At 46.6% G+C, this 24,634-nt stretch overlaps 1 protein-coding gene across 2 annotated transcripts in view; it reads right to left on the bottom strand.

Moving 5' to 3' along the window:
* Nucleotides 1-12,881: 12,881 nt before the first annotated feature.
* LOC140430964 (ETS homologous factor-like) overlaps nucleotides 12,882-24,634 on the bottom strand; it is a 147,535-nt gene continuing 135,782 nt past the window's right edge. For both annotated transcript variants that reach the window (XM_072518813.1, XM_072518814.1), the window contains one exon: nucleotides 12,882-15,297. In XM_072518813.1, the coding sequence (XP_072374914.1) occupies nucleotides 15,198-15,297 (100 nt within the window). In that variant the 3' untranslated portion in view covers nucleotides 12,882-15,197. The remainder of the gene's footprint in view (nucleotides 15,298-24,634) is intronic.

Here is a 24,634-nt window from a genome sequence, read left to right as displayed (position 1 = left end):
AAAACGATCTGGTCGCGTATCATGGAGTCGGAGGTGGGCCCGTAGCTGCAAGATTGCGCAAGGATGCGGAGGTGCTTTAAAAAGGATTGGAAACGTTCGTCCTTACCCTGCAAACGCTGCTGGAACACGTAGCATTCAAAACTTTCATTCACGTCTACGCTGCAGTGAGTGTCAAATTTGAGGAGAACCGTCTTGAACTTCGTCTTCTCTTCGTCGTCTGCAAAGGTGAGAGAGTTGAAAATATGGATGGCATGGTCCCCGGCCGTGGAGAGGAGAAGAGCAATCTTTCTGGTGTCTGAGGCGCCCTCCCTGTCCGTGGCTTTGAGGTAGAGCTGGAAGCGCTGTTTGAAAATCTCCAGTTGGCCCCGAGGTTGCCGACAATGCGGAGCAGCGGCGGCGGGCTGATGTTGTCCATGGTGCAGAATTATGGAATGCTGGCGGAAGGCAGATCACTTGCAGGTAGGTCTAAGAAGTGCTAGTATGCAACCACTCCTGGTATCATGATGTGTTGGGTGTTCTGGATCACATACAGGTCACCAACACTTGAAGTAGTGCAACACTATTTTATGAAAAGGTTAACTATTTAAACATACTTGAACTGTGGGTAAATACGATACCAGCTTTAACTAAAGACCTTTTGCCTTGTCCTAACCAGTTGATGCACTCAGCACATGGTGAATGTCTGTGTTGCAGGTTGTGAGCTCTGTGCTCCTAGCTAGCTGCTACTCAAATGAGCGGGAACTCTGATGTCCCCTGTCTTTATAGTGCGTGTGCTCTCACTGGTGATTGGCTGCGGTGTTGTGTACGTTGATTGGTCCCTCTGTGTGTCCATCAGTGTGTGTCTCCACCATGATATACTGGTGTATATTATGACACATACCATAGACCAGACCCGCTGTCACTGGCAACCCAGTGTCCCTGGCTCGTAGTGCCGCAGGTGGACTGCCCGGGTACCGGGCACAGACCTGCAGGATCTTCATCTGGTGTCTCAGACCACCTGAACGTTCGTGGAGTGGTACCCCTTCCTATTCGTGAACTTTGGTCTGTTATCTGCCGGTGCCCGTAGGGCATCGTGCATCCCATCGATGACCCCCTGGACCATGGGCATCAAGGTGACGGCAGCGAACTCCGCTGCCCGGGCATGCTGGTGGGTGCGGTCTACAGGGAACAGTATGTACTGGTCTGCAAGGGCATACAGGCCGTCCGCGATGGCACCTGTGCACCGATGCCTGCGAGTTGCCGTACAGGTCCGCACATGGTGACTGGAACAACCCCGTTGCGTAGAAGTTGAGGGAGACCATTATCTTAATTGCCATCGGTAGGGGAGCCCCCCAGGACCACGTGGTGCCAGGTGTGCCATCATATGAGCGACGGTTTCCCGGCTCATCTGCAGTCTCCTCCTGCATGCTTCCGGGAGGTCATCGAAGGACATTCGGTGCCGGTACACACGGGGCCTCATCAGGCGCCTCCTTGGCACCACCCCCACCACCTCCCCCTTCTCATCCTCCTCGTCTTGCTCCTGCTCCTCGTCTTGTTCCTCCTCCTCCTCCTTGGCCTGTCGAGCGGCTGGCCCTCCAGTCTGAGCAGCCCACTCCTTTGCTGCGGCCTCTGCCTCCTCTCTGAGCCGCATGCGCTTATGCTGCCACAGGGCTGCATGCAGGACGGCAGTCCCCGCCATGGCGCCCAAACATTATGATCTGCAGGGGGTGAGGGGACACAATGTTATCATGGCGCATTCACCCGTGCACAACCAGGTGCCATGGGCTACATGGTCGCCCCAGTTGGCACTGTGTGCCCCAGCCTCGCATGCCCCCACCTCTGCCCCATTGGTGCCCCCATTCCTGGCGCCCGTCCCTCCTGCCATGGCCACCGTTAAATGGCACTGCCCTCACTGGGGGCTGCCGTCGGCCCTGGGTTGTCCCCCGGTGGGTGTCACCGGTTGGATTGGGTGGCCGGGGAGGAGGCCGGCACCCACCCATGCAACCATTAAAGCTGCGCTCACCCAGCGCCTGGGGTGGGTGCCCATCACGATGGCCACTGTAATGGCACCTTTTGCGTGGCACCGCCCTGTCATTGCGGGGGCTCCCCGACTGCTCGGCCTGTCCCCCCCCCCCACCTTCTCCGACCCTGGCAGCGCTCCCACCATGCAGCAGCCACTGCTGGTGTCCATTTCGGGAACCCGCGGCCCAATCAAGCCAACACCTACCTCCTTCTGCCACCGCATCAGCCATCACACTGGCTTCACAATTTTTTATATGTGGTTAGTATGACGCCATCGGGACTTCGGCCAATCCGGGTCGCAGAATCGCTCAGGCCCTGGTGAATCGGTCGGCAGGGCACCTAATGCAATTCTACGGGCCGCGCAGTGGGTGCTGCAATTCTGTCATATTGGGGAGTCGGAGAATCAAAAATTGGCGCGAAACCGGCGTCAAAGCCGATTTCGGCGTCGGAGCTGATCCTCCGGCTGATCACGTTTCGCAATTTCAGCGCGGAGCCGCGGAGAATCCAGCCCCTGGTCTTGCCAAGGCAAACTGACATTGTGCAAATCTGGGTTATAAGATCCTCCCCCATTACGAGACTCTGCTCACAGAGGCAGACCCGAGTGTCTCATTACCGTTATTAATAAGGTGCTGCTCACAGTATTTCTTTCATGGATGAACCTTCACATTGAGAAATGCAGACTAAAAGAAAACTGAAAACAATTGCATTAAATGGTGCTTTTATGAGGTCTTAGAGTAAAAGGCTTTTGCTCGAGGACAGCACAGTTGGAGAACATTGGCGTTGTGCCTCAAGATTTTTAGAGTCTCATGATAGTTGCATGGATAAGAAGTTGAACGGACAGAGAGCAGAGCGGAGTGGCAAACCATTATTAGAGAGAAGTAGGCATTAGAACCATTGTTTTTTTGATATATATTAATGGTCTGGACTTGAGCACACAAGCATAATTTCAAAGTTTGCATTGTAGTGACCAGTGAGGCGATATTTCAGGAAGACCGAGACAGACGCGTGAAATCGGCAGACGTATGGCAGATGAAGTGTAATGCAGCTAGGTGTGAAGAGATTCATATTGGTAGGAAGAATAAGGAGAAGCCTCATGAAGAAATGAAGAAGGCACTTTATTGAGTGCATAGCTCCGCCGCATTAATTCATCATTGTCACAATTATGCACCTCTTTCTTGAGGCATTCCCCTCCCTGGCTGATGTTGCATAACTACAAAGCTGAAAAAATAAATCTCTTCACTACGAGCTTCCATCTCACTGAGGAGAGTTCAGGTCAAACCCCTGCTGTGAAACCTCTGCTCAATTTTGACAGCTGTAGCAAATCTCACCACAGCAGCTGATATAATCTACAACAAGAATCAAAAGCAATCAACAATATTCCAAATAAAACAACCCACGACATTCTGAGAGGACATTGAAAGCAATTTCAGTAACAACTTTCAAAAAGAAAACTAATAAATGCTTGAAGTGCAAAACTATTTGGCTCTGGGGAAAAAGCAGGGGTTTGGACCTAATCGAATATGACTTTCAAAGAGCTGGCACAGGCATAATGGACTGAATGTCCTCTTTCTGAGGTGTACCATTCGATGATTTCTTTCAAAATAGCCATTATCACCCATGCCGCAAACATCCACTGTTCCCGTATTCTTCGAAGCTAGTGCCCCATGTCCTAAATCTTTCATTATTATGATCTCACAATATTATGATCCCTATAGTGGCATGAATAATGGACCAAAACCCCAATATTTTGGTTCATTTGAAAGACTGCGGAAAGAATGATTCGCTTCAGGAATTGTTGAATGAAGAAATAGGGCATGGTTATGTTAAAAACAAAACTTTATTATGAATACAAGATTAAACTTTGTTAGTTTCACACCAGAAAAGAAAAGCTTTCAATTACATCTTAAATACTACCATTCAATTTCCCATTAAACAACTAGAAAAGAACCATACAGCTCTAAATATATCTTACTGCGGGAGACTTGTGGACTCGGCATCAGGTAGATCAGGGTCCGTGGGGCAAGGTTTAGAGGAGATGTGTGAGGCAGGTTTTTTACGCAGAGGGTGGTGAGTGCCTGGAACGCTTTCCAGGGGAGGTTAAGGAAGCAGATACATTAAGGGCATTCAAAAGGCATCTTGACAGATACATGGATAGGATGGGATTAGAGGGATACGGCACAAGGAAGGACTGAGGGTTTTGGCCAAGGTTGGTATCATGACAGGTAATGGCTTGGAGGGACGAAGGGCCTGTTCCTGTGCTGTATTGTTTTTTGTTCAACTCCTCTCTCCAAGGCTTTTTCCAAAACCTGCCTCTCTCCACAGCTTCCTCCAAAATCTGCCTCTCTCCACATCTTTCTCCAAAAACTGCCTCTCTCCACAGCTTCCTCCAAAGCCTCTCTCCATAGTGTTATGGGAGAGGCGTTTTCAGAACCCCAAAATGTATCATGGAGTTCAACCAACCTCTCCCTTTAATGGATTTATTGCTTTTCCTAGCAAACGGCTTTTTCCCTAGGTGTGGGATTATAATTATGGACACGCGGGTTTTTAAACACAAAACACTGTTTATTCCATGAACTCAACTTAACATCTTAAATAAACATTGGATCTCTTAACACCCCTTACTTCAAAGATAACTCAGAAAATATTGCAACTGTAAATAATTCCTTAAAATGTTCCTTCAAACTTCCAAGAGACTTAATACCTTTAAACAGTATCACATCAGGTTAAAGGACATATATATGTTCTGTAGAATGGCAGAGATATATTAGCTTGGTTGATTTCAGCTCCAGCACCTTGTTTTTTTCCTGCAGGTCTCTGGACACACACAGACACACACAACCTGCTTTCTCCAACTGCAAAACTAAACTTCAAAACTTGCAGCTCTCTGGAAACACACAGACACACACGCTGCTTTTTAAACTGCAACTAAAAACCTGCAAAATGGCTGACCTGAGCTGAGCTCCACCCACTCTATGACATCCCTGTTTTCTTAAAGGTACATTGCTTACACGTCCAGTTCTTAAAGGCACACTCACATGACAATAGCTTTCTGCAAAAACTGCCTCTCTCCACATCTTTCTCCAAAAACTGCCTCTCTCCACATCTTTCTCCAAAAACTGCCTCTCTCCACATCTTTCTCCAAAACCTGCCTCTCTCCACAGCTTTCTCCAAAAACTGCTTCCCTCCACAACTTCTCAAAATGTCTCTCTGCATTCCTAGCTCCAACCAGCAATGATCTCATCTGCCCAAGTTGAAAAAAGAAATGATCTCTGCAAGCTACAAAACACATTAACCCCCGAGGGACAGCTCCAGTCAAACCACAGTCCATTATCCTGGACTTTTGTCAATTTCACCTTCTGGCTGCTAGAAATACCCAGGCCCTGCAAAACAGAGTTATTTATTCAAAAACATTACCATTGCAGTCAAACACATTCTAACCCCAGGCTTTTAACCTTTAAATTGCCCAATACTTAGAATTCAATATTCCAAAAGTCTTCCAGTTGTCACATCATTATCTTTTCCATAATTCAACATCCATCGAGTTAGGTTTCTGCTCCTGCCACAGCAAGAAATAGCCTTAACTGAATTCACAGAAACCCATCTTTTGTGACTATAACTGGTGCATTTTCCCTTTTCAACTTCACAGTAGTCTGTGATACTGTTATCCTCCAAACCTTCTCCTCCATTGTCCATCAGAGGGATTGCCTCAGCTAATTCTGCTCTTTCTAAAGTTTTTCTCTCTTCTTCTACCTACCCTCTGTTCAAAAATCGTGAAAGAAAAAAAGAACTTGCACTTACATCCCACTTTGTTAAATCCCAAACATTAACAGCCAATGAGTACATTTTCAGTGCCGCCACTATTGTAATGTTGGAAACATGGCAGCAAGCTCCCACGGATGGCAATGTGATGCAGCCCTACATATGCGAGAGCTCTCTTTCTCTCTCCACACATGCTGCTAGTCCTGCTGAGCATTTCCAGCATGTTTTGTTTTTATTCTCAATTTCCAGCACTGACATTATTTTTGTTTTCGCCTCCAAGTTACTTCATTGCCTGAAAACTGCTCAAGTACAATGTGAAAGATGCCATACAAATCTCAATGTGATCTTTTTTACTTTTCTTAGACACTGTAAGCATGGAACAGAAGCACACAGTGGGTGGTGTCATTGCAAATAGATTTATGAAACATTACCATAAGATAATTGCAGGGCCAGGCAATATGAGACTGCTGACATGCCAGACAATGACACTGGATCAACTCTCACTCTGGGATATTAATGGGGCATTGTCTTCAATCAAACGTTGTTGACAAATCTTCTGTTTGTAGATTGGGAAGTGTTGAAGAGCTGGGTGTTGAGTTTGTCATGGTTTCATCATGTGTGAGTGATGCAGTGGTGCATTTTCAATCCAGTCTAGAAACATAGAAAATAGAAGCAGGAGAAAGCCATCCAACCTTTCGAGCCTGCTTCACCTTTTATTATAATCATGGCTGATCATCCAACTCAGTAACCTGTTCCCACTGCTCCCCCCCTCCTCCACCCCCCCCCCCCCCCCCCCCCCAATAACCTTAGATCCCTTTAGCCCAAAGTGCTATACCTAACTCCTTCTTGAAAACATACAGGGCTGGATTCTTTGCTGTTGGGATTCTCCGTTGTGCCAACAGCGCACCCACACCAGGGGATTTCCCGACGGTGTGAGGCTGCCAAAATGTGAAATCCCATTGGCCGGTTGGCAGCACGGAGAATCCCGTTGCCGATGGGGACGCAACCCCACCACCTTTTCCTTTTTGTCTGTCCTTCCTAAATACCGACTACCCCTGGATGTTCAATTTCCATCCCTGGTCACCCTGCAGCCATGTCTCTGTAATCCTGACTTTCTCATACCCATTTGCATCCATTTGTGATTAATTCATCCACTTGACTGTGAATGCTCTTTGCATTAAGGCACAAAGCCTTAAGGCTTGGCTTTTTAACATTCGTTGTTCCATTCTCATTATGTTTCCCTGTGGCCATTTCATTCTGGCCCTTGATTTCTCTGCCTATCACTTTTCTTATCCCCCTTTCTGTATTTTGTTCTTGTCCATGTTTACCCCTCACATGACTCCTTGCACAGGTTCCCACCCCCCTGTCAGTTTAATTTAAACCCTCCCCAACCACTCCAGCAAATATTCCCCCCAGGACATCAGTCCTGGTCCTGTGTAATCCATTCAGTTTGTACTGGTCCCACCTCCCCCAAGAGGTCCCAATGTCCCTGGAATCTGAAACCCTCTGCCTCTCACACCATCTCTTCAGCCACATTTTCATCTGATATATCCTGCTTTTTTTACTCCGACGAGCATCTGGCACTGGTTGTAATCCTGAGATCACTAACTTTGAGGTCCTACTTTTCAACTTACTTCTTACGTCCTTGTATTCTGCTTTTAGGTTTCTACCAATGTTGTTTGTACCGATGTGTACCTTGACCATTCATTGGGCTGTTTCATTATCTGAGAATGGTGCTGAACATTGATGCCATACTCGGTCAAATGCTGCCTTGATGCCAAGGTCAGTCACTCTCACCTCACTTTTGGCATTCAGCGCTTTTGCCCATGTTTGAACCAAGACTGTAATGAGGTCAGGAGCTGAGTGACCCTGGCGGAACCCAAACTCAGCGGCTGTGAGAAGGTTATTGTCGAGTAAGTGCCACATGATAGCACAGTTGATGGCTCCTTCCATCACTTTGCTGATGATGGAGAGTAGACCCTTAATTGGCTGGGTTGGTTTTGTCCTCTTTCTTGTGTACAGGACAACTTTCCAGGCTCTGGAGCACAAGTCTTCAGTACTATTGCCGGAATATTATCAGGACCTTGCAGTATCCAGTGCCTTCAGCCGTTTCTTGATATCACATGGAGTGAATTGTATTGGATGAAGACAGACATCTGTGATGCTGAGGATCTCTGAACGAGACTGAAATTGATCATCCACTCAACACTCCTGGCTGAAGATTGTTGTGAATGCCTCAGTCACAACAATTGCTTCACAGATCCATGGTCCCAGGTTCGATTTCGGCCTGGGTCATTGTCTGTGCGGAGTCTGCACGTTCTCCGCGTGTCTGCGTGGGTTTCCTCCGGGTGCTCCGGTTTCCTCCCACAGTCCAAAGATGTGCGGGTTAGGTGAATTGGCCAATGATAAATTGCCCTTAATGTCCAAATTGCCCTTGGTGTTGGGTGGAGGTGTTGAGTTTGGGTAGGGTGCTCTTTCCAAGAGCTGGTGCAGACTCAGGGGGCCGAATGGCCTCCTTCTGCACTGTAGATTCAATGATAATCTATGATTAATCTAGGACAAAGGTTCGGCACAACATCGTGGGCCGAAGGGCCTGTTCTGTGCTGTATTTTCTATGTTCTATGTTCTATGTTCTTGTTTTTTGCATATGTGTGCCGAGTTCCTCCATCATTGAGGATGGGATATTTGTGGAGCCTCCTCCTCCAGTGAGTTGTTTAATTGTCCACCACCATTCACGGCTGGATGTGGCAGGACTGCAGAGCTTAGATCTGATGCATTTGTTGTGGAATGGCTTAGCTCTGTCTATTACTTGCTGCTTATGCTGTTTGGCTCACAAATAGTCCTGTGTTGTAGCTTCATCAGGTTAACACCTCATTTTTGGTATGCCTGATGTTGCTCCCGGCATGCTATCCTGCGCCCTTCATTGAACCAGGGTTGATCCCCTGGCTTGGTGGTAATGGTAGAGTGGGGGATATGCCGGGCCATGGGATTGTGGTTGAATACAATTCTGCTGCTGCTGATGGCCCACAGCGCCTCATAGATGCCCAGTCTTGAGTTGCTAGATCTGTTCGAAGTCTATCCCATTTAGCACGGTGGTAGCACACAACACATGGAGAGTATCCTCAATGTGAAGACGGGACTTTGTCTCCACAAGGACTGTGCAGTGGTCACTTCTACCGATACTGTCATGGACAGATGCATTTGCAGCAGGCAGATTTGTGAAGATGAGGTCAAGTTTGTTTTTCCCTCACCCCCTGCTGCAATCCCAGTCTAGCAGGTATGTCCTTTAGGACCTGGCCAGCTTGGTCTGTGGTGGTACTACTGAACCACTCTTGGTGATGGACATTGAAGTCCCCCACCCAGGGCATATTCTGCACCCTTGCCACCCTCAGTGCTTCCTCCAAATGCTGTTCAACATGGAGGAGTACTGATTCATCAGCTGATGGTGACCAGTACGTGATAATCAGCAGGAGGTTTCCTTGCCCATGTTTAACCTGAAGCCATGAGACTTCATATGCTCCAGAATTGATGTTGAGGACTCTCAGGACAACTCCCTCCCGACTGTACACTACTGTGCCACCACGTCTGCTGGGTCTGTCCTAAGAGAGGACATACTCATGCATTGTGATAGTGCAGTCTGGGAAATTATAAGATATGGGGCGGGATTCTCCGACCCCCCACCGGGTCGGAGAATCACCGAGGGCTGGCGTCAATCCTGCCCCCTCCGGTTGCCGAATTCTCCGGCACCGGATATTCGGCGGGGGCGGGAATCGCGCTGCGCCGGTCGGCAAGCCCCCCCGGCGATTCTCCGGCCCGTGATGGGCCGAAGTCCCACTGCTGGAATGCCTGTCCCGCCGGTGAGGATCAAACCACCTCTCTTCCCGGCGGGACTAGGTTGCGCGGGCGGGCTCCGGGATCCTGGGGGGGGGGGGGGGGGGGGGGGGCGGCGCGGGGCGATCTGGCCCTGGGGAGTGCCCCCACGGTGACCTGGCCCGCAATCAGGGCCCACCGATCCGCGGGCGGGCCTGTGCCGTGGGGACACTCTTTTCCCTCCGCCTCGGCCACAGTCTTCACCATGGCAGACGCGGAAGAGACACCCCCCCGCGCATGCGTGGGGATGTCGTCAGCAGCCGCTGACGCTCCCGCACACGAGCGGACTTCCGCCACCTGGTGAAGTCCTTTCGGCCCCGGTTGCCGTGGCGCCAAAGGCCTTTCCCGCCGGCTGGCGGCGCGCCAACCACTCCGGTGCGGGGCTAGCCCCTCAAGGTGTGGGCTTGGCCCCTAAAGGTGCGGAGAAATCTGCACCTTTGGGGCGGTCCGACGCCGGAGTGGTTCACGCCACTTCATCCCGCCGGGACCCCCCGCCCCACCGGGTAGGGGAGAATTCCGCCCATGAATTTGTGAGTATGGCTGTCAAGCTGTTGCTTAACCAGGCTCTAACAACTCTCCCAACTTTGGCACAAGCCCCCAGATCTTAGTAAGGAGGACTTTGCAGGGTTGACAGACTGGGTTTGCTGTTGTTGTTTCTGGTGCCTGCGTCGATGCTGGGTGATTCATCTGATTCCATTCCTTTTTTGTGTTTTCGTAACGGTTGAATACAACTGAGTGGCTCGCTAGGCCATTTTAGAGGGCATTTAAGAATCAACCACATTACTGTGGGTCTGGAGTCACATGTAGGCCAGACCAGGTAAGGATGGCAGATTTCCTTCCCTAAAGGACATCAGTGAACCAATTATGACAATTGACTTTTAATTCCAGATATTTAATTGAGTGTAAATTCCACCACCTGCCGTGGTGGGATTCAAACCCGGGTCCCCAGAGTATTATCCTGGGCCTCTGGATTACTAGCCCAGTGACAATACCACTACCTCACCGCCTGCCCCGTGAAACTAGAAAACACAAAATTGAGACCTTATAAACTATAAACGAAAAAGTAGTAAGTACTTACACGACTGTACTCGTCCAATCAGCTGCTTCCACTGCCCTGTGTCACTTTTTAATCCTGATGCCACCTCAGGAGCTCCAAACTCCAAGCTAGCACTCAGCTCTCAGTCGCTCTTTTATCTCCCTGGCTCCGCTCCGTTTAAGGCATGTGTTTGCCAACACAGAAATGAAAAGACTTGACAATGCATTGCCTATTTAATCCTCTGACATTTGCACAAAGCTGCAAGCTGCCTACACAAAGATCCGCACTGCAGAGAACGCAAGCCAAGCGTGATGACAGATTTCCCAAAAGAGGCTTAATTTTCTGAATAAAATTAATGCAATTCAATAAAAACTGGGAATGGAAAGAGGTTGCCAATAGAACAAAATTGTACATGGAAATAACACTTTCAGACTTTAGTGTCAATTGATTGTTTCAGAATGACCAAATATCTAATTTTAAAAACTTGACTGACCGGTCACTAACAAGCAGGTAACTGCTGGGCCTACAGCAGTAGATTAGCTGTATTAAGTGGCGTTGATCGATTTTATCCTATGCTGACACCAGTTTCAATTGTGTACTCTAGCTCCACATTCCAATTATGTGATGCTTCACAGCAGGGCACACACCTTTGTAGAACTGGAGAAAGCTGAAGACAATATTCACAGCTCAATGTCCTTCGCTAAAATATTTGTAAAAATGTCTGGAAAACCGTTCATGCACTTCTCAAATCACCACTGGGCAGATTTTCTACATTACCTCCCCCACAATCTCATATGCACTGAATTCAGAGGTAGCCCGGGTCTAATCCAGAGCACATTACCTGTTTCAACACTGCTGATGTGACTTCCAAAGGGAGATTGCCAATTTTGTGCGGTGGGTTCACACAATTACTTTGTTGATTTATCTTTTCTTGGCAGTTTCTTGTCCTGCATCACTCCTTGCCCCAGGTGTGCAGCACTGGGCACACTAGTTGACTTCAATTACTTCATCTAAGTGCTCACTATTATAAGGCAACAGGGTATTCAACCCTAGGGAACATCAAGACCCATTTGATGTTGTTCTTAGGCAATATCTTCTCACATATGTTTTCCAGCAAGATTCACTGGTTAGTGATCAGAAGTGAGAGGCCTAGTCAATGCTAATTTAGGCGAGCCCACCTCAGCACCCCTCCTGGAACCTGGCAGTGGTCAGCTAACACTGTGCAGACCTAGTCTGAAGTTTGGGATGGATTCAATGTCTGGTGCACAGGGTAAGGGGATGATTCTGAGAGGGAGGATATATTACTATTTAAAAATGTTTGTGATAATTGTGAACAGCGTTTCATGAACCAATTTCCGGAATGATTAAAGGAAGTGAAGGATACCTGCTGCCTCCACCACCCTCACCAGATCACATGAGGCCATTCTTGTAGCCATCACTGTTCTGACTATTTAGAATTTAAACAGTGCAGAAGGAAACAATTCGGCCCATTGAGTCTGCACCGGCCCTTGGAAAGAGCACACTACACAAGCCCACACCTCCATACTATCCCCGTAACCCAGTAACCCCACTCAACCTTTTTGGACATTAAGGGCAATTTAGAATGGCCAATCCACCTAACCTACACATCTTTGGCTGTGGGAGGAAACCGGAGCACCCCGAGGAAAACCACGCATGCACGGGGAGAACGTGCAGACTCCACACAGACAGTGACCCAAGCCGGGAATCGAACCTGGGACCCTGGAGCTGTGAAGCAACTGTGCTAACCACTGTGCCACCCAAACTCTGTGTGACATTTGCTTTCACAGGGATCTGTTTATATCCTGATTACTTATTTTGGCATACACCTGAACAACAGAGTGAATCCTAGTTCAGTAGTGATCCGCGGCACAACGGAATCAATTAACGAGCGTGGATACCAGTTTCCATATCGGTATTCTGATAAATGTATCACCAGTTTACTGAGGAATAATAAGGTCCAATGAGTCCACTTAAGCTCAAGATTTTGGGAAATAAACTGCCCCATTTTAAACGCTACCCTCTGGTTTGTTTTGCTGGGTTCTAAGTGTTTAAACATACAACATAGAACATACAGTGCAGAAGGAGGCCATTTGGCCCATTGAGTCTGCACCGACCCCACTTAAGCCACTTTAATCTGAGCACAGACAGTGAACAGAAACAGACCAAACTTCTAAAATCTACTGAAATCTCAAAGTCAGCACCAAATAATTTAATAGTCGCATCATGACCTCACATTTAAATTTTACTCTCAGGAGAATTCTTCAAAAGATTTGAACAATACAAGTTTTAAAAAAAGAATGCATTTGCTTTCTACCCCACTAATGCTTCTTCTATGCTGAAGTGTTCTTCATTGCGTTACATTCCATAGCTATCCTCAGATACCTCATGAAAATGATCATTCTTCACATGTCATCCCATGACAGTGGCCTCGATTTTCCATTTTATGGATTTGATATGGATTTTCCCCAGTGTTGCTTTTGTGCCTTGAAATTGTTCACATATGGCCTGGCCTACTCTGGGAAATCCAGCCAGAATGCAAGCAGGGATTGGCAGTGTCAGGCCCTGGCAGCTAGCTGCAATGTGCATCCTCTTAATGACCAGCAAAATATGAAAACAACTTTGTTAATCCCTCCCCACTCAACCCCGCTTCATGATTGATTGGTCAGGCTTTTTGCTGGAGGGAAAAAAATCAGAACCATCTCTCAGTTGTCATAGCAACGCCAGATGCCAGCAAGAAATATTGAGGACATGTAGGCCGGACATTTCTGCATGTCCTACCATAATTCAACACATCCTGGTCCATTTTCAGCTGACACCTATCCCAGAATTGGTGAAAATGCAGCAAATAAGACCATAAAACTATAAGACGTAGGAACAGAAGAAAGCCATTTGGTCCATCTCGTCTGCTCCTCCATTCAATGAGATCATTACTGATCTGAAATGATAGTCCTCAACTCCCCTTTCCCACCTTATCCCCATAACTCTTGATTCCTTTACTGAAATATTCCATTCCACTGATTTTCAGCTAGCTATTCAACTAGGGGAGGTCCTACAGCCAAGCCCAGATCTCTCTTCATTAAAATGCACATATTTTCACTTCCAACAGTCATCTGGATGGCTCAGCTAATCACTGCCTTATCCAGTTAATCTAATGAGAACGCTTGATTTTCCTATATTCTGCACAATTGGAGTGAGTTGAAAACAGTTTGGAATGTTAGAATTCTGAATAATATCGTGACTGTGAAGGAGTCTGGCCTGTGGGAATACACACAAAAGAGATTGAAGTTCTAGGCAATGAAAGTGGTTGGGAGGCATTTGGAACATTGGAAATGAATGGGAATATATAAAGGTACAACAATATTGGGAGAGCAACATACCAGATGGTTCAGCTAGCCCTGCCCAAGTAATTATGGTGCCTTATGCATGATGATCAGAGACTCTCTACCCCTTAAGTTCCATATTATATTATTCTGATTCTCTGTATAGTTCAAAGTATACACAGCCAAGTGAGAACCCAAATCAACACAGTACAATACAAATTAAATTATTTTACAAAATATATAAAAGATGATTTTCATTGCAGAAATTTTATATATTTATAAGGAATCTTCAGAATTAAAAGATCATTAACCATTTGCATTTGTCACAAGGTCTTGGAATCAATATCTTTCCCAACAACCAATCTGTTCTTCCCAAAAAAGAAATAATCAACCATTGATGTTTGTTTAGTTGCAAATTACTAGGATGATCTCTCGGTTCCCAATGCACGACTATGTGACTGATAAGCGAGTGAATTAAGTGGCCCAATGGCAGTAGATACAGTTCCGCATTGGATATATGAGATGGGAAGTCACCAAGAGCAAAGGCCACATGTTGTCGTTGACGTCAAATGTTCCTTTGTCCATGTGGCAGAAGCCAGAGGCTCTGTGATTCCTCCAACTCTGGCAAAATGGACACCCTGACTTCTTTCACCCCATCATTGATATCCATGCCTTCACCTGACTCAGCTCTGAGGTATACAATTTATTTCTTAAACCTCGCCACCTCTCTCTCTCGGTTCAAATATTGTTTGAAGATGCTGCTGTAAAGTACTTTGGTGCATTTTATCACATTAAATGTGATATTAATTGTGATTGTTACTTGATGTTGTTCAACAGAAACTAAAGTGATAGACTTCCTTGCCAGATGATCAAATTATTGCTTTAATTTTGGGGGGGAAAATACTTTGACCACTCTGCCTTCCTATGTGTCTGGACATATGGCTGTTCTGTACATCATTGAGCACTGTCCTGAGAACATGGTATTTTCATATTTCTGTTAACTGGGATTTTGAGGCCTTGACAATTTCTGCGAAACAAGATGTTGGGTTGCAATTGATAGACAAATGAAAAGGGTTAGTGACCATTTTTATCACCGTTTGACCTTTCTATACATATAAATAACAGTGACCATATTTCTATCTCTTTGATGAGATGGAAATCATTTCCTCAGTCGTCTTCAACCAATTGTACTATTGGTCAGAGTTCTTCCAGCCACACGCATTCTTTCCAAATTTATAGACCAACCTGCGACCATCCACTCTCTCCAGGATCTCCCGTTTATAATAATATCTACGGGACACAAAAAAGACCAGATCAATGAGTGCAGTTGTCTTAAAGTCACATACACAAGTGGAATTGCTAAGTGATCTAAATTGATTTACTTGTTAAACTTGCACGAACAATCATTTGTTTTAACAGGCTTCAAAGAGCCAAAGGGAATCATAAAATATAACAAATCGCCAAATCAAACCTCCAAGTCCCCATATGCAGGACGATGTAGTGTGCGTTTGGGTGTGGGGCAGGTGTGTTTCAGATTCACTTTGTCACACAGTTCATTGAGACGTGGACCCTTACAGTATTATGCAGGGTTCCATATCTTTGATTTTGACAATGTACATGTTTTGCCTGGATTCTCTGAGGGTATATGCAGAACATGAAGCAACTCAGGCACAATGGGCCGAATGGCCTCCATCTGCATTGTAAAACCCTATGAAATGGTGGAGGGATTCCTATTACATAAAGACCAGTTAACATCTAGATTTCAGAAGTCATATTCTATTAGTAGGGATGTTGGAGATGCTGATTTCAGCGTTGGGTTTGTTGACTGAAGCTTTAAAAAGCACTGCCTTTCCACAATTTCCTCATTTCACTGATGATAATTCCAGTGCCGAAGTGTACTGTGCTACACCAGAATAAAGGTCCCAAACTGTACAGCTCCACAACAATATCCATATTTCCAGCAGGAATAATTCAGTATGTTCTAATCTAATCCTAGAATCATGGTGATTATCATGGTTACTTACTGAAGCGGAGAGATCATTAATGCACTTCCTCTACCCCACCCATCCCAATGAAAGTTATTGGTGGGAAATGAGAGGGAAATTCCAAGTGATCAGTATAAAAACTCATTGAGTTGTGATTTGATTGTTTAAATTAAAAGGTAATAATAGCCCATTAGCTAATGATGACAATGGAGGTTTTAACAATGAGTCAAAGTATAGGAGGGAGATCGAGAACTGAGTGGAGTGGTGTAACGACAATCTCGCCCTCAACGTCAGCAAAACTAAAGAGCTAGTCATTGACTTCGGGAAGCAAAGTATTGTACACATCCCTATCTGGATCAATGGTGGAGATGGTTGACAGCTTCAAATTCCTAGATGTGCACATCACCAACAATCTGTCCTGGTCCTCCTCCATTGACGCTATGACCAAAAAGCACAACAGCGGCTATACCTCCTCAGGAAACTCAGGAAATTTGGCATGTCCACATTGACTCTTACCAATTTTTACAGATGCACCATAGAAAGCAGCCTATCTGGCTGCATCACAACCTGGTATGGCAACTGCTTGGCCCAAGACCATAAGAAATTAGAGAGACGTGAATGCCCAGTCCATCACACAGGTCCACTTCCCATCCATTGACTCTTTCTACACCTCCTGCTGCCTTGGGAAAGCGGGCAGCATAATCAAAGAACCCTCCCACCCGGGTTATTCTCTCTTATGACTTCTTCCATCAGGCAGGAGACTCTGATTTCTGAGAACACGCACTGACAGGTGCAAAAACACCTTCTTGCCCGCTGTTACCAGACTCCTGAATGACCCGCTTCTGGACTGAACTGATCTCTCCACACATCTTCTCTGGGTAGTACTACACTCTGGATACTCACCTGAAGTCCATGTATTTACGTTTATGTATGTCTTATGCTTTTTCACATAAGATATCTGTCCGGACTGTACGCAGAACAATAGTTGTCACTGTACCTCAGAACACGTGACAATAAATCAAATCCAATTCAATTATGGGTAGAATTAAGAAACAGATAAGGTAATTCAGACTAGTGTGAATTGTACATGGGCCTCTGGTAGCAGCTGTGAAATGGTTGATTTTATAACTGCAGAGATTAGTTAGGCATGCAGCAAAGGCGGTGAGGCTTTAATGGGGTTTTAACTTTTTTCAAGATTGGAATTCGCAGACGAGCTCATGTCAGGAAGGTATTGAATTCCTTGACTGTGTTCAGCAAAGTTATCTGCAACACTATAACTTAGAATTGTTGCTCTCTTTACTCGCTATAAATGTGGCAATCAATAAGGTTGCCCTGCTTTCTTTAGATAGCGATATTGTATTGCTCTCAGAGTCGCCAGGTATCAAATGATACTGCCACAAGGTTCAACCGGGTATCGATCAAAGAGCCAAACACCAGTTAGTTAGTTCAAGGTCAATGGTACTTTATTTACACACAGGATTAACTTACACATGCAACATAAACACTACTAGTTAAACTACACCTAACAACTATGACAACCTGTACGTAACTTCAGGCACCCGGCTTAGGTCAGAGGAACAGTGGCCTTTGTTTGAATCTGGATCTACTGGGTCTGGAGAAGTAACTGCTGCTCAGCTGGGCTCATCCGTCTGGTAGCGGGCGTTGAACTTGAACTTGCTTCTGGCGGTGCTGCGATTGGAGATGGATGTGCGCCAGATCCAAAAGAGATTGAACACATGGCAGTGTCTCTCTTTATCTTTGGGAGTTTTGCGCTCTTTTGGGCGGTCCTTCGGTTTGGACCCCATTACTTGGGCAGTTCCCGATCACTGTCTTTGATCTGAGCCAATAAAGGGGAGGGTGCCTTGATGGCTGGACGTGTCCGTAGTGGTCATTTACCTTGTTGTTTATGCTTCCTGAGTAAAGGGAGTGGTGCCAAAATGTCTGGACTTGTATTGGTTACCTGAGTATCAGTCCTTTGTCTTACGGAGGTGGGCCATCAAAATGCTAATCGGTTGGGGGTTTCGATGCTGTCTGGATTCTCTGCTCCCAAATATACATTCAGGCTCTGTGCCTGCCTGAATCTTACATTGTCCACATTTCCCTTTAGGCTTTGCGAGCATCCATGTTTCTTGTTGTAAGTGGCCATCCCAGATGGCTACAGAATCAACAAGGGGCGAGGCCATTTTAGATTTAGGCATGAGTAAGGAGCCAGATTTTGTTAACAGATTAACAGTGTGTGAACATTTATCTAATAACCATCATAATATGTTCCACATGGCATTAGAAAGGGGAAAATTGAAGCGTGATTCTCGATTTAGTTAGGACTGACCTTCAGTGTGATGAATCAGAGACTAGTTACAATAAACTGAGCAAATCGCTTCATGGGTACGAACCACAGTAGAGAGGAAGTGAAGGCACATTATTGATCTGGTTACGAAATAGATTGAGTGATAGAAGATCGAGAGTCGGTACAAAGGACAAATACTCCAATTGCCTTTTGCCCACAAGAGGAAACATTGTCTTGGGCCGGTATTTTCCAGCCATTGGCTGGCGGCAGAATTCTCTGGTCCCACGGCAGTGGACCCTTGCCCATGGATTTCCTGGTGGCATGAGGTGGCTTCAATGGAAATTCCCATTGACAGCGGGAGGAGCAGAGAGTCTCGCCACCAGCAAACAGCACGCCACCTCCCACTGACGAGAAACACGTTTCTGGGAAGCCGGAGAATCCCGCCCTCTGTATCCACTCTCTGAAAACTTGTCCTAATTTTGAATTTCTCTAGAAGGTCACTCCTGAGCCTTAAAAGCAGACCCAACCTGTCAATCCATTCCTGACATACATACCCTTGCATTTCTGGTGGTATTGTAATTATTTTCTTCACCCCCTCCGGTGCCTCTATTTCACCTTTAGAATATAGTGATCAAGGCTGCTCACAGTACCTTATGTGTGGCCGAACCAAGGTTTGTCACGGGTTTAGCATAATATTTCTGTGGTGATATACATCAGTGTAAGTACACAAAGGGTTAACGTACATACACTACACCTAGCTAGATACTAGAGGGAACACCAGAGACGTGACACACAGACAGTCAACCAATAGGCCAGTAAGATAGGACACGACCAATGGGCATTCACGATACAGAGGGGACACTACCACAGAGGGGCATTACACCAACCCATTTATAAGGACACTGCACACATGATCTTCCTCTTTCCAGTGGAGACCTCAGTGTGTACACAGGGTTGATTTGAAACACATCACTCCCACCACGTGGATTGTAGCAGACTGGTTCGTCAGTCTGTTTAGCTATAGAAGGATTAACAGTAGCATCGAATCCATGTAGTGGAATTGTTAACAGTAATAAATGTGTTAAAGCTATCTCCAAGTCTGAACCTTCCTTTGTCAGGGTGCACATCAAGGAAGCAGCTTATGCTACGTCAAGAGCATAACAAAACATGGTTCCATGAGTGAACTGTTAAATCCATATAGTTTCAACTCAGCGAACAGTGACAAACAGCAACAACATCCAGGCAAAATGATGTTCGGGATTCCGGTTCTGCAGCGCCTCAGGTGCCACGGGAATCTCAGTGAAAACTCGTGTTGGTTCAGGCAGAAATTGGAGATCTACCTAGTAGCATCCGACCTCGATGGCGTGGCGGATGCAGAAAAAAATAAAGCTTCTACCTACCATCGCGGGTCCAGAAGCAGGTGAAATCTTCCAGACCTTCAAATACTCAAAGGGGCAAAACAAGAGCGACTTCCAGGCAGTCCTGGACAAATTCCAAGAATTCTGCGAGGAACATACAAGAAGAGAAGGTAAAAGAGGCGCCAAAACTCACCGCGAGGTAGGCGTGCAGCAACGTACGGCAGTTTTGAATTGCAGCCATCTTGGAAAAGGTTCTGCACATGCGCAGTTGCACGAAGAGCGCATAGAACGGGAAGGTCCGTTTGCGCATGCGCGAGAAGCCGCGCACGCGCAATTGAGAACAAGGCCCCAATTAAAGGAACAGCGATCTGCACATGCGCAATCGCTTCCTACGCACTACGTCACATGCGTCATGATGTCAGAGGCCCTGGACCACGCCCACTTAAAGGGGAAATGTTCCAAAACACGTTAAAAAAAACTTAAAGCCGTAAAACCCACTTCTTTCACCTGGAACGACAGCACAATGCCTGAAATTCGACCATTAGCTGAAAGTAACCTCCGCAGAACCCTGCAACAAGCAGTTAGCAACACCCAAAGAGATGATACAGTTCTTGAAGTCTATGACTCAGACCTTGAATTCTTCTTTGGACATTGCAAGCCCAATGCCAGCTCCGACACAAAATGTGATGATATGGTCTTGGAAGACAACGACTCAGACAAAGCTTTCACCTTGGGAGGCTACCCCAGTACCAAATCCGAACCGCAACTAGACGTGTTGCACATTGATGACCCTGACGTCGAGTTCTTCGGATTTGAGGATCTTCAGCACAGAAGATATGACATCCCGACTCGTGAGTGCAGGATTATGCTGCGGCCTGACACCAAGAGACAGGGAGCGTACAAGCCCACAGAGAGCGGCCTGTTGCCACACAGAGAGTGGTCCACGCACTGCGAAGGGTCCCCGACTCCACACAGAGAGTGGTCCATGCACCACAAAGGGTCCCAACCTCCACACAGAAAGCGATGAAAGACTCCACAGCGAGCTCATGGACAGACTCCACGATAGAAGCAACGTAAGACTCCACAGCACAGTCCTTGCATGAACAAGAAGTGACTCGAGTGACACATCCCTCCACAGAGAGCTCGTGGACAGACTCCACGATAGAAGCAATGCAAGACTCCAGAGCGCAGTCCTTGCATGAACAAGAAGTGATGACAGTTTCCACAGAGAGACCAATGCACGATTCCACACAAGGAACGCTGCAACACTCCACAGAGGGAGTGACACAACCCTCCACAGCAAGCTCGTGGACAGCCTCCACGATAGAAGCAGTCCTTGCATGAACAAGACCATGAGGGTCCAGCAACCTCCTCTGAGCAACCAGCAGCAGACAATGCAAGTCTGCCACGCTCAAGTGAACAACAGAAAGACTATGACACTCTGCCACGCTCAAGTGAACAACAGAAAGACTATGACAGTCTACCACACTCCAGTGAACAAGAAGAAGACTCTGACAGTCTACCCAGCTCAAGTGAACGACAAGAACACACTGAGGCTCTACCCACTGTATGTGCGACCAGTGACGATGGCATCCCACTTCTCATACCAGATGTGCAACGTGACAGATCTCAGCTAGAATGTACAGAGGCATTCAACAATCACAGTGAGACTACTGGTGACTCCGGTGACACCACGTTACTTCAAACCTCACTCGCTTGAGCCTCTCCGCAAGCAAATGCATTCCTGAATATTTTGTACCCCGGACGGGGAGCATCACGAAACTTCAGACGATTCAAGTGAACCTGAAATGACTCCGGACGGGGAGCATCAAGAAGCCAAAACTGACTCAGGTGAAACAGACCAGACTCCAGACGGGGAGCATCGACAAACCAAAACTGACTCAGGTGAAACATATCAGACTCCAGACAGTAGCATCGACAGGCCAAAGCTGATTCAAGTAAGCCGGACATGACTCCAGGCGGGGAGCACCGCAAACTCAGTGACGGCACGCTCAAGGAGACAGCAGATGCCACAAAGCACGCTAACACGAGTAACTGTGTGAAGGACTCGTATTATCCACAGAGTGTGGTCCTTGAGCGCAGCAAACACGGCAACAAAACCAACCACAACAACAACATCAAAGACAGTAGCAAGTAGCGTACCAAAGGCAACAACGTCGACAACAAGCACGACAAAATCAACACCAATGGAACTACGACTGGTACGACGTGGCACAACTCTGCAAATGAGGGACACTGTTACTGCTCAGCTCAGTACAATGACATACCATGGCATGACAATGCATCTTACCAATTCACGTTTGCTGCACTACCAACAGGCAACCTGGTTTCAGGACAGATGCCATCAAGAATTACCACCACAAGCATCGAAAGAAAAAAAGAGTCCAAATCAGACAATGAAGTGATTTGACCACTTCTTGGTTCCTTCAGCACAGGGACACTGATGGCGTTTACAATGCAATGCCACCATCAACATCACCAACTCACCAACCAAACGAGAAAGCCACTCGACCATAATAATTAATGAACTTTGGACTCATGAATATTATTTGGACTTATTGTTTAATGATCACTGTTATCATAACTTGTACAGAGTGTCACTCATCTACCTAGTATAATTTCTTTAACACTGTACAGAAAATATGTAACCCGAAAAAGGGGGGATGTGGTGATATACATCACTGTAAGTACACAAAGGGTTAATGTACATACACTACACCTAGCTAGACACTAGAGGGAACACCAGAGATATGACACACCATCCAACCAATAGGTCAATAAGATAGGACAGGACCAATGGGCATTCACGATACACACAGAGGTGACACTACCACAGGGGGGCATTACACCAACCCATATATAAGGACACTGCACACATGATCTTCCTCTTTCCAGTGGAGACACTCAGTGTGTACACAGGGTTGATTTGAAACACATCACTCCCATCACGTGGATTGTAGCAGACTGGTTCGTCAGTCTGAGTAGCTATAGCAGGATTAACAGTAGCATTGAATCCAAGTAGGAGAATCGTTAACAGTAATAAATGTGTTAAAGCTATCTCCAAGTCTGAACCTTCCTTTGTCAGAGAGCACATCAAGGAAGCAGCTTATGCTACGTCAAGAGCATAACAAAACAATTCATACTTTTTAATTCTGTCTTTAGAAAGAGAGCCTAGTGCTTGGTGCCTTTTTTAATGACACTGATAAAGTGTGGCACAACTTTTAATGATTGACATATTTGTACCCTGTGAACCCTTTGTTCCTCTCCTCCATCTTGACTTATATGGTCCAAGTCAGAAGTCACTAGTAGTTCAGAGAACCAGGGTAACACTCTGGGAACAAGGGTTCGAATCCCACTACTGCAGATGGTGAAATTTGAATTCAATATAATAAATCTGGAATTAAAAGTCTAATGATGACCATGAAATCATTGTTGATTGTTGTAAAAACCCATGTGCTTCATTAATGTCCTTTAGGGAAGGAAATCTGCTGCCTTACCTGGATCTGGCCTACATGTGACGCCTGACCCACAGCCATATGGTTGACTGTTAAATACCCTCTGAAATGGCCTAGCAGGCCATGTTCAAGGGTAATTAGGGGTGGGCAATAAATTCTGGTCTAGCCATTAAGAAGGTGCTGTTGCAGAGAGGACGGCAGTCAGGGGGGTTGGGCCTCCCAAATTTATTGTATTATTACTGGGCGGCGAATGCTGAGAAGGTGAGGGGCTGGGTTAGAGGGGGGACTCCCAGTGGGTGAGAATGGAGGCGAGTCTATGCAGGAGGATGAGGTTGAGCGCGTTGGCAACAGCGCCGCTCCCCATGGACCCGGGGAAATATTCAGGAAGTCCGGTGGTAGTGGCGATGCTGAAGATCTGGAGGCAGCACTTTAGGTTGTGGGTGCGGTCAAGAGAAATGCCGATTTGAGGGAATCATAGATTCGAGCCAGGAAGGTGAGATGGGAATTTTCGGAGATGAGACGAGAGGGTAGTTAGGGTATTAAAGAATTTGTTTCTGGTAGGCCGGTTTGTGAAGTTGGATGAGCTGGGAGAGAAACATGGGTTGGGGCAGGGGGAGATGTTTGGGTATATACAGGTCCAAAATTTTGCCAGGAAGAGGTACAGAGCTTTCCGATGGCGCCGGCCCCCACTCTGTTGGAAGAGATATTGATGACAGGGGGAATGGAGAAAGGGGGCTGTCGACGATTTATACAGTGATTCTAGGGACGAATTCAGGCGAAGTGGGAGGAAGAGTTGGGGGAGGATACTGAAGTGGGGTCATGATGTGAGCTGCTCCGGAGGATGGGGCTGATACAGTTGAAGGTGATGCATAGGGCGCTCCTCACAAGGGCGAGGATAAGCCGACCCTTTGAGGGGATATAGGAGGGGGGTGGCCCCACTAATCAACGTTCATATGTTGTAGTCCTGTCCAAAACTGGAGGGGTATTGGACGGAGGTCTTTAGGGTAATCTCAAAGGTGGTGCACATGAGATCCAAACCGGGTCCCCTAGAAGCCATATTCGGGGTGTCGGATTGGCTGGGGTTGGAAGCGAGTGCGGAGGCAGATGTCTTAGCCTTCACCTTGCTGATCGCCCGAAGGCGGATTCTGTTGGGGGGGGGGGGGGGTCGGCTTCTCCACCCTGTGCCTCGGTGTGTCGGGGGCACCTGCAGGAGTTCTTAACACTCGAGAAAGTAAAGTTTGACTTGAGGGGGAGGATGGAAGGGTTCTACAACTCACGGGCCTTGTTCATCATGCATTTTCATGAATTGGATGACATCGAACATTAGGGGGGTGTTGGGAGGGGGGGTTTGGAATGTATAAGTTATTGATGATTCTTTTTCATTGGTGTTTTGTATCTAAAATGTTAGGAGCTGTTTGAGAGTGGGCGGGATGAGGAGATTGTTGGCTCGGGGATTGCCATTGTATTTGTTGTTATTGTTGATTATCTATTGTTGGAAATTTTGATGAAAATGTGAAAAAG

Source organism: Scyliorhinus torazame, chromosome 10 (assembly GCF_047496885.1).
Source record: "Scyliorhinus torazame isolate Kashiwa2021f chromosome 10, sScyTor2.1, whole genome shotgun sequence".
In the NCBI taxonomy this organism is placed as follows: Eukaryota; Metazoa; Chordata; class Chondrichthyes; order Carcharhiniformes; family Scyliorhinidae; genus Scyliorhinus; species Scyliorhinus torazame.
Note: the sequence above shows the minus strand (reverse complement) of the source record. Positions and strands in the feature narration are given on the sequence as shown.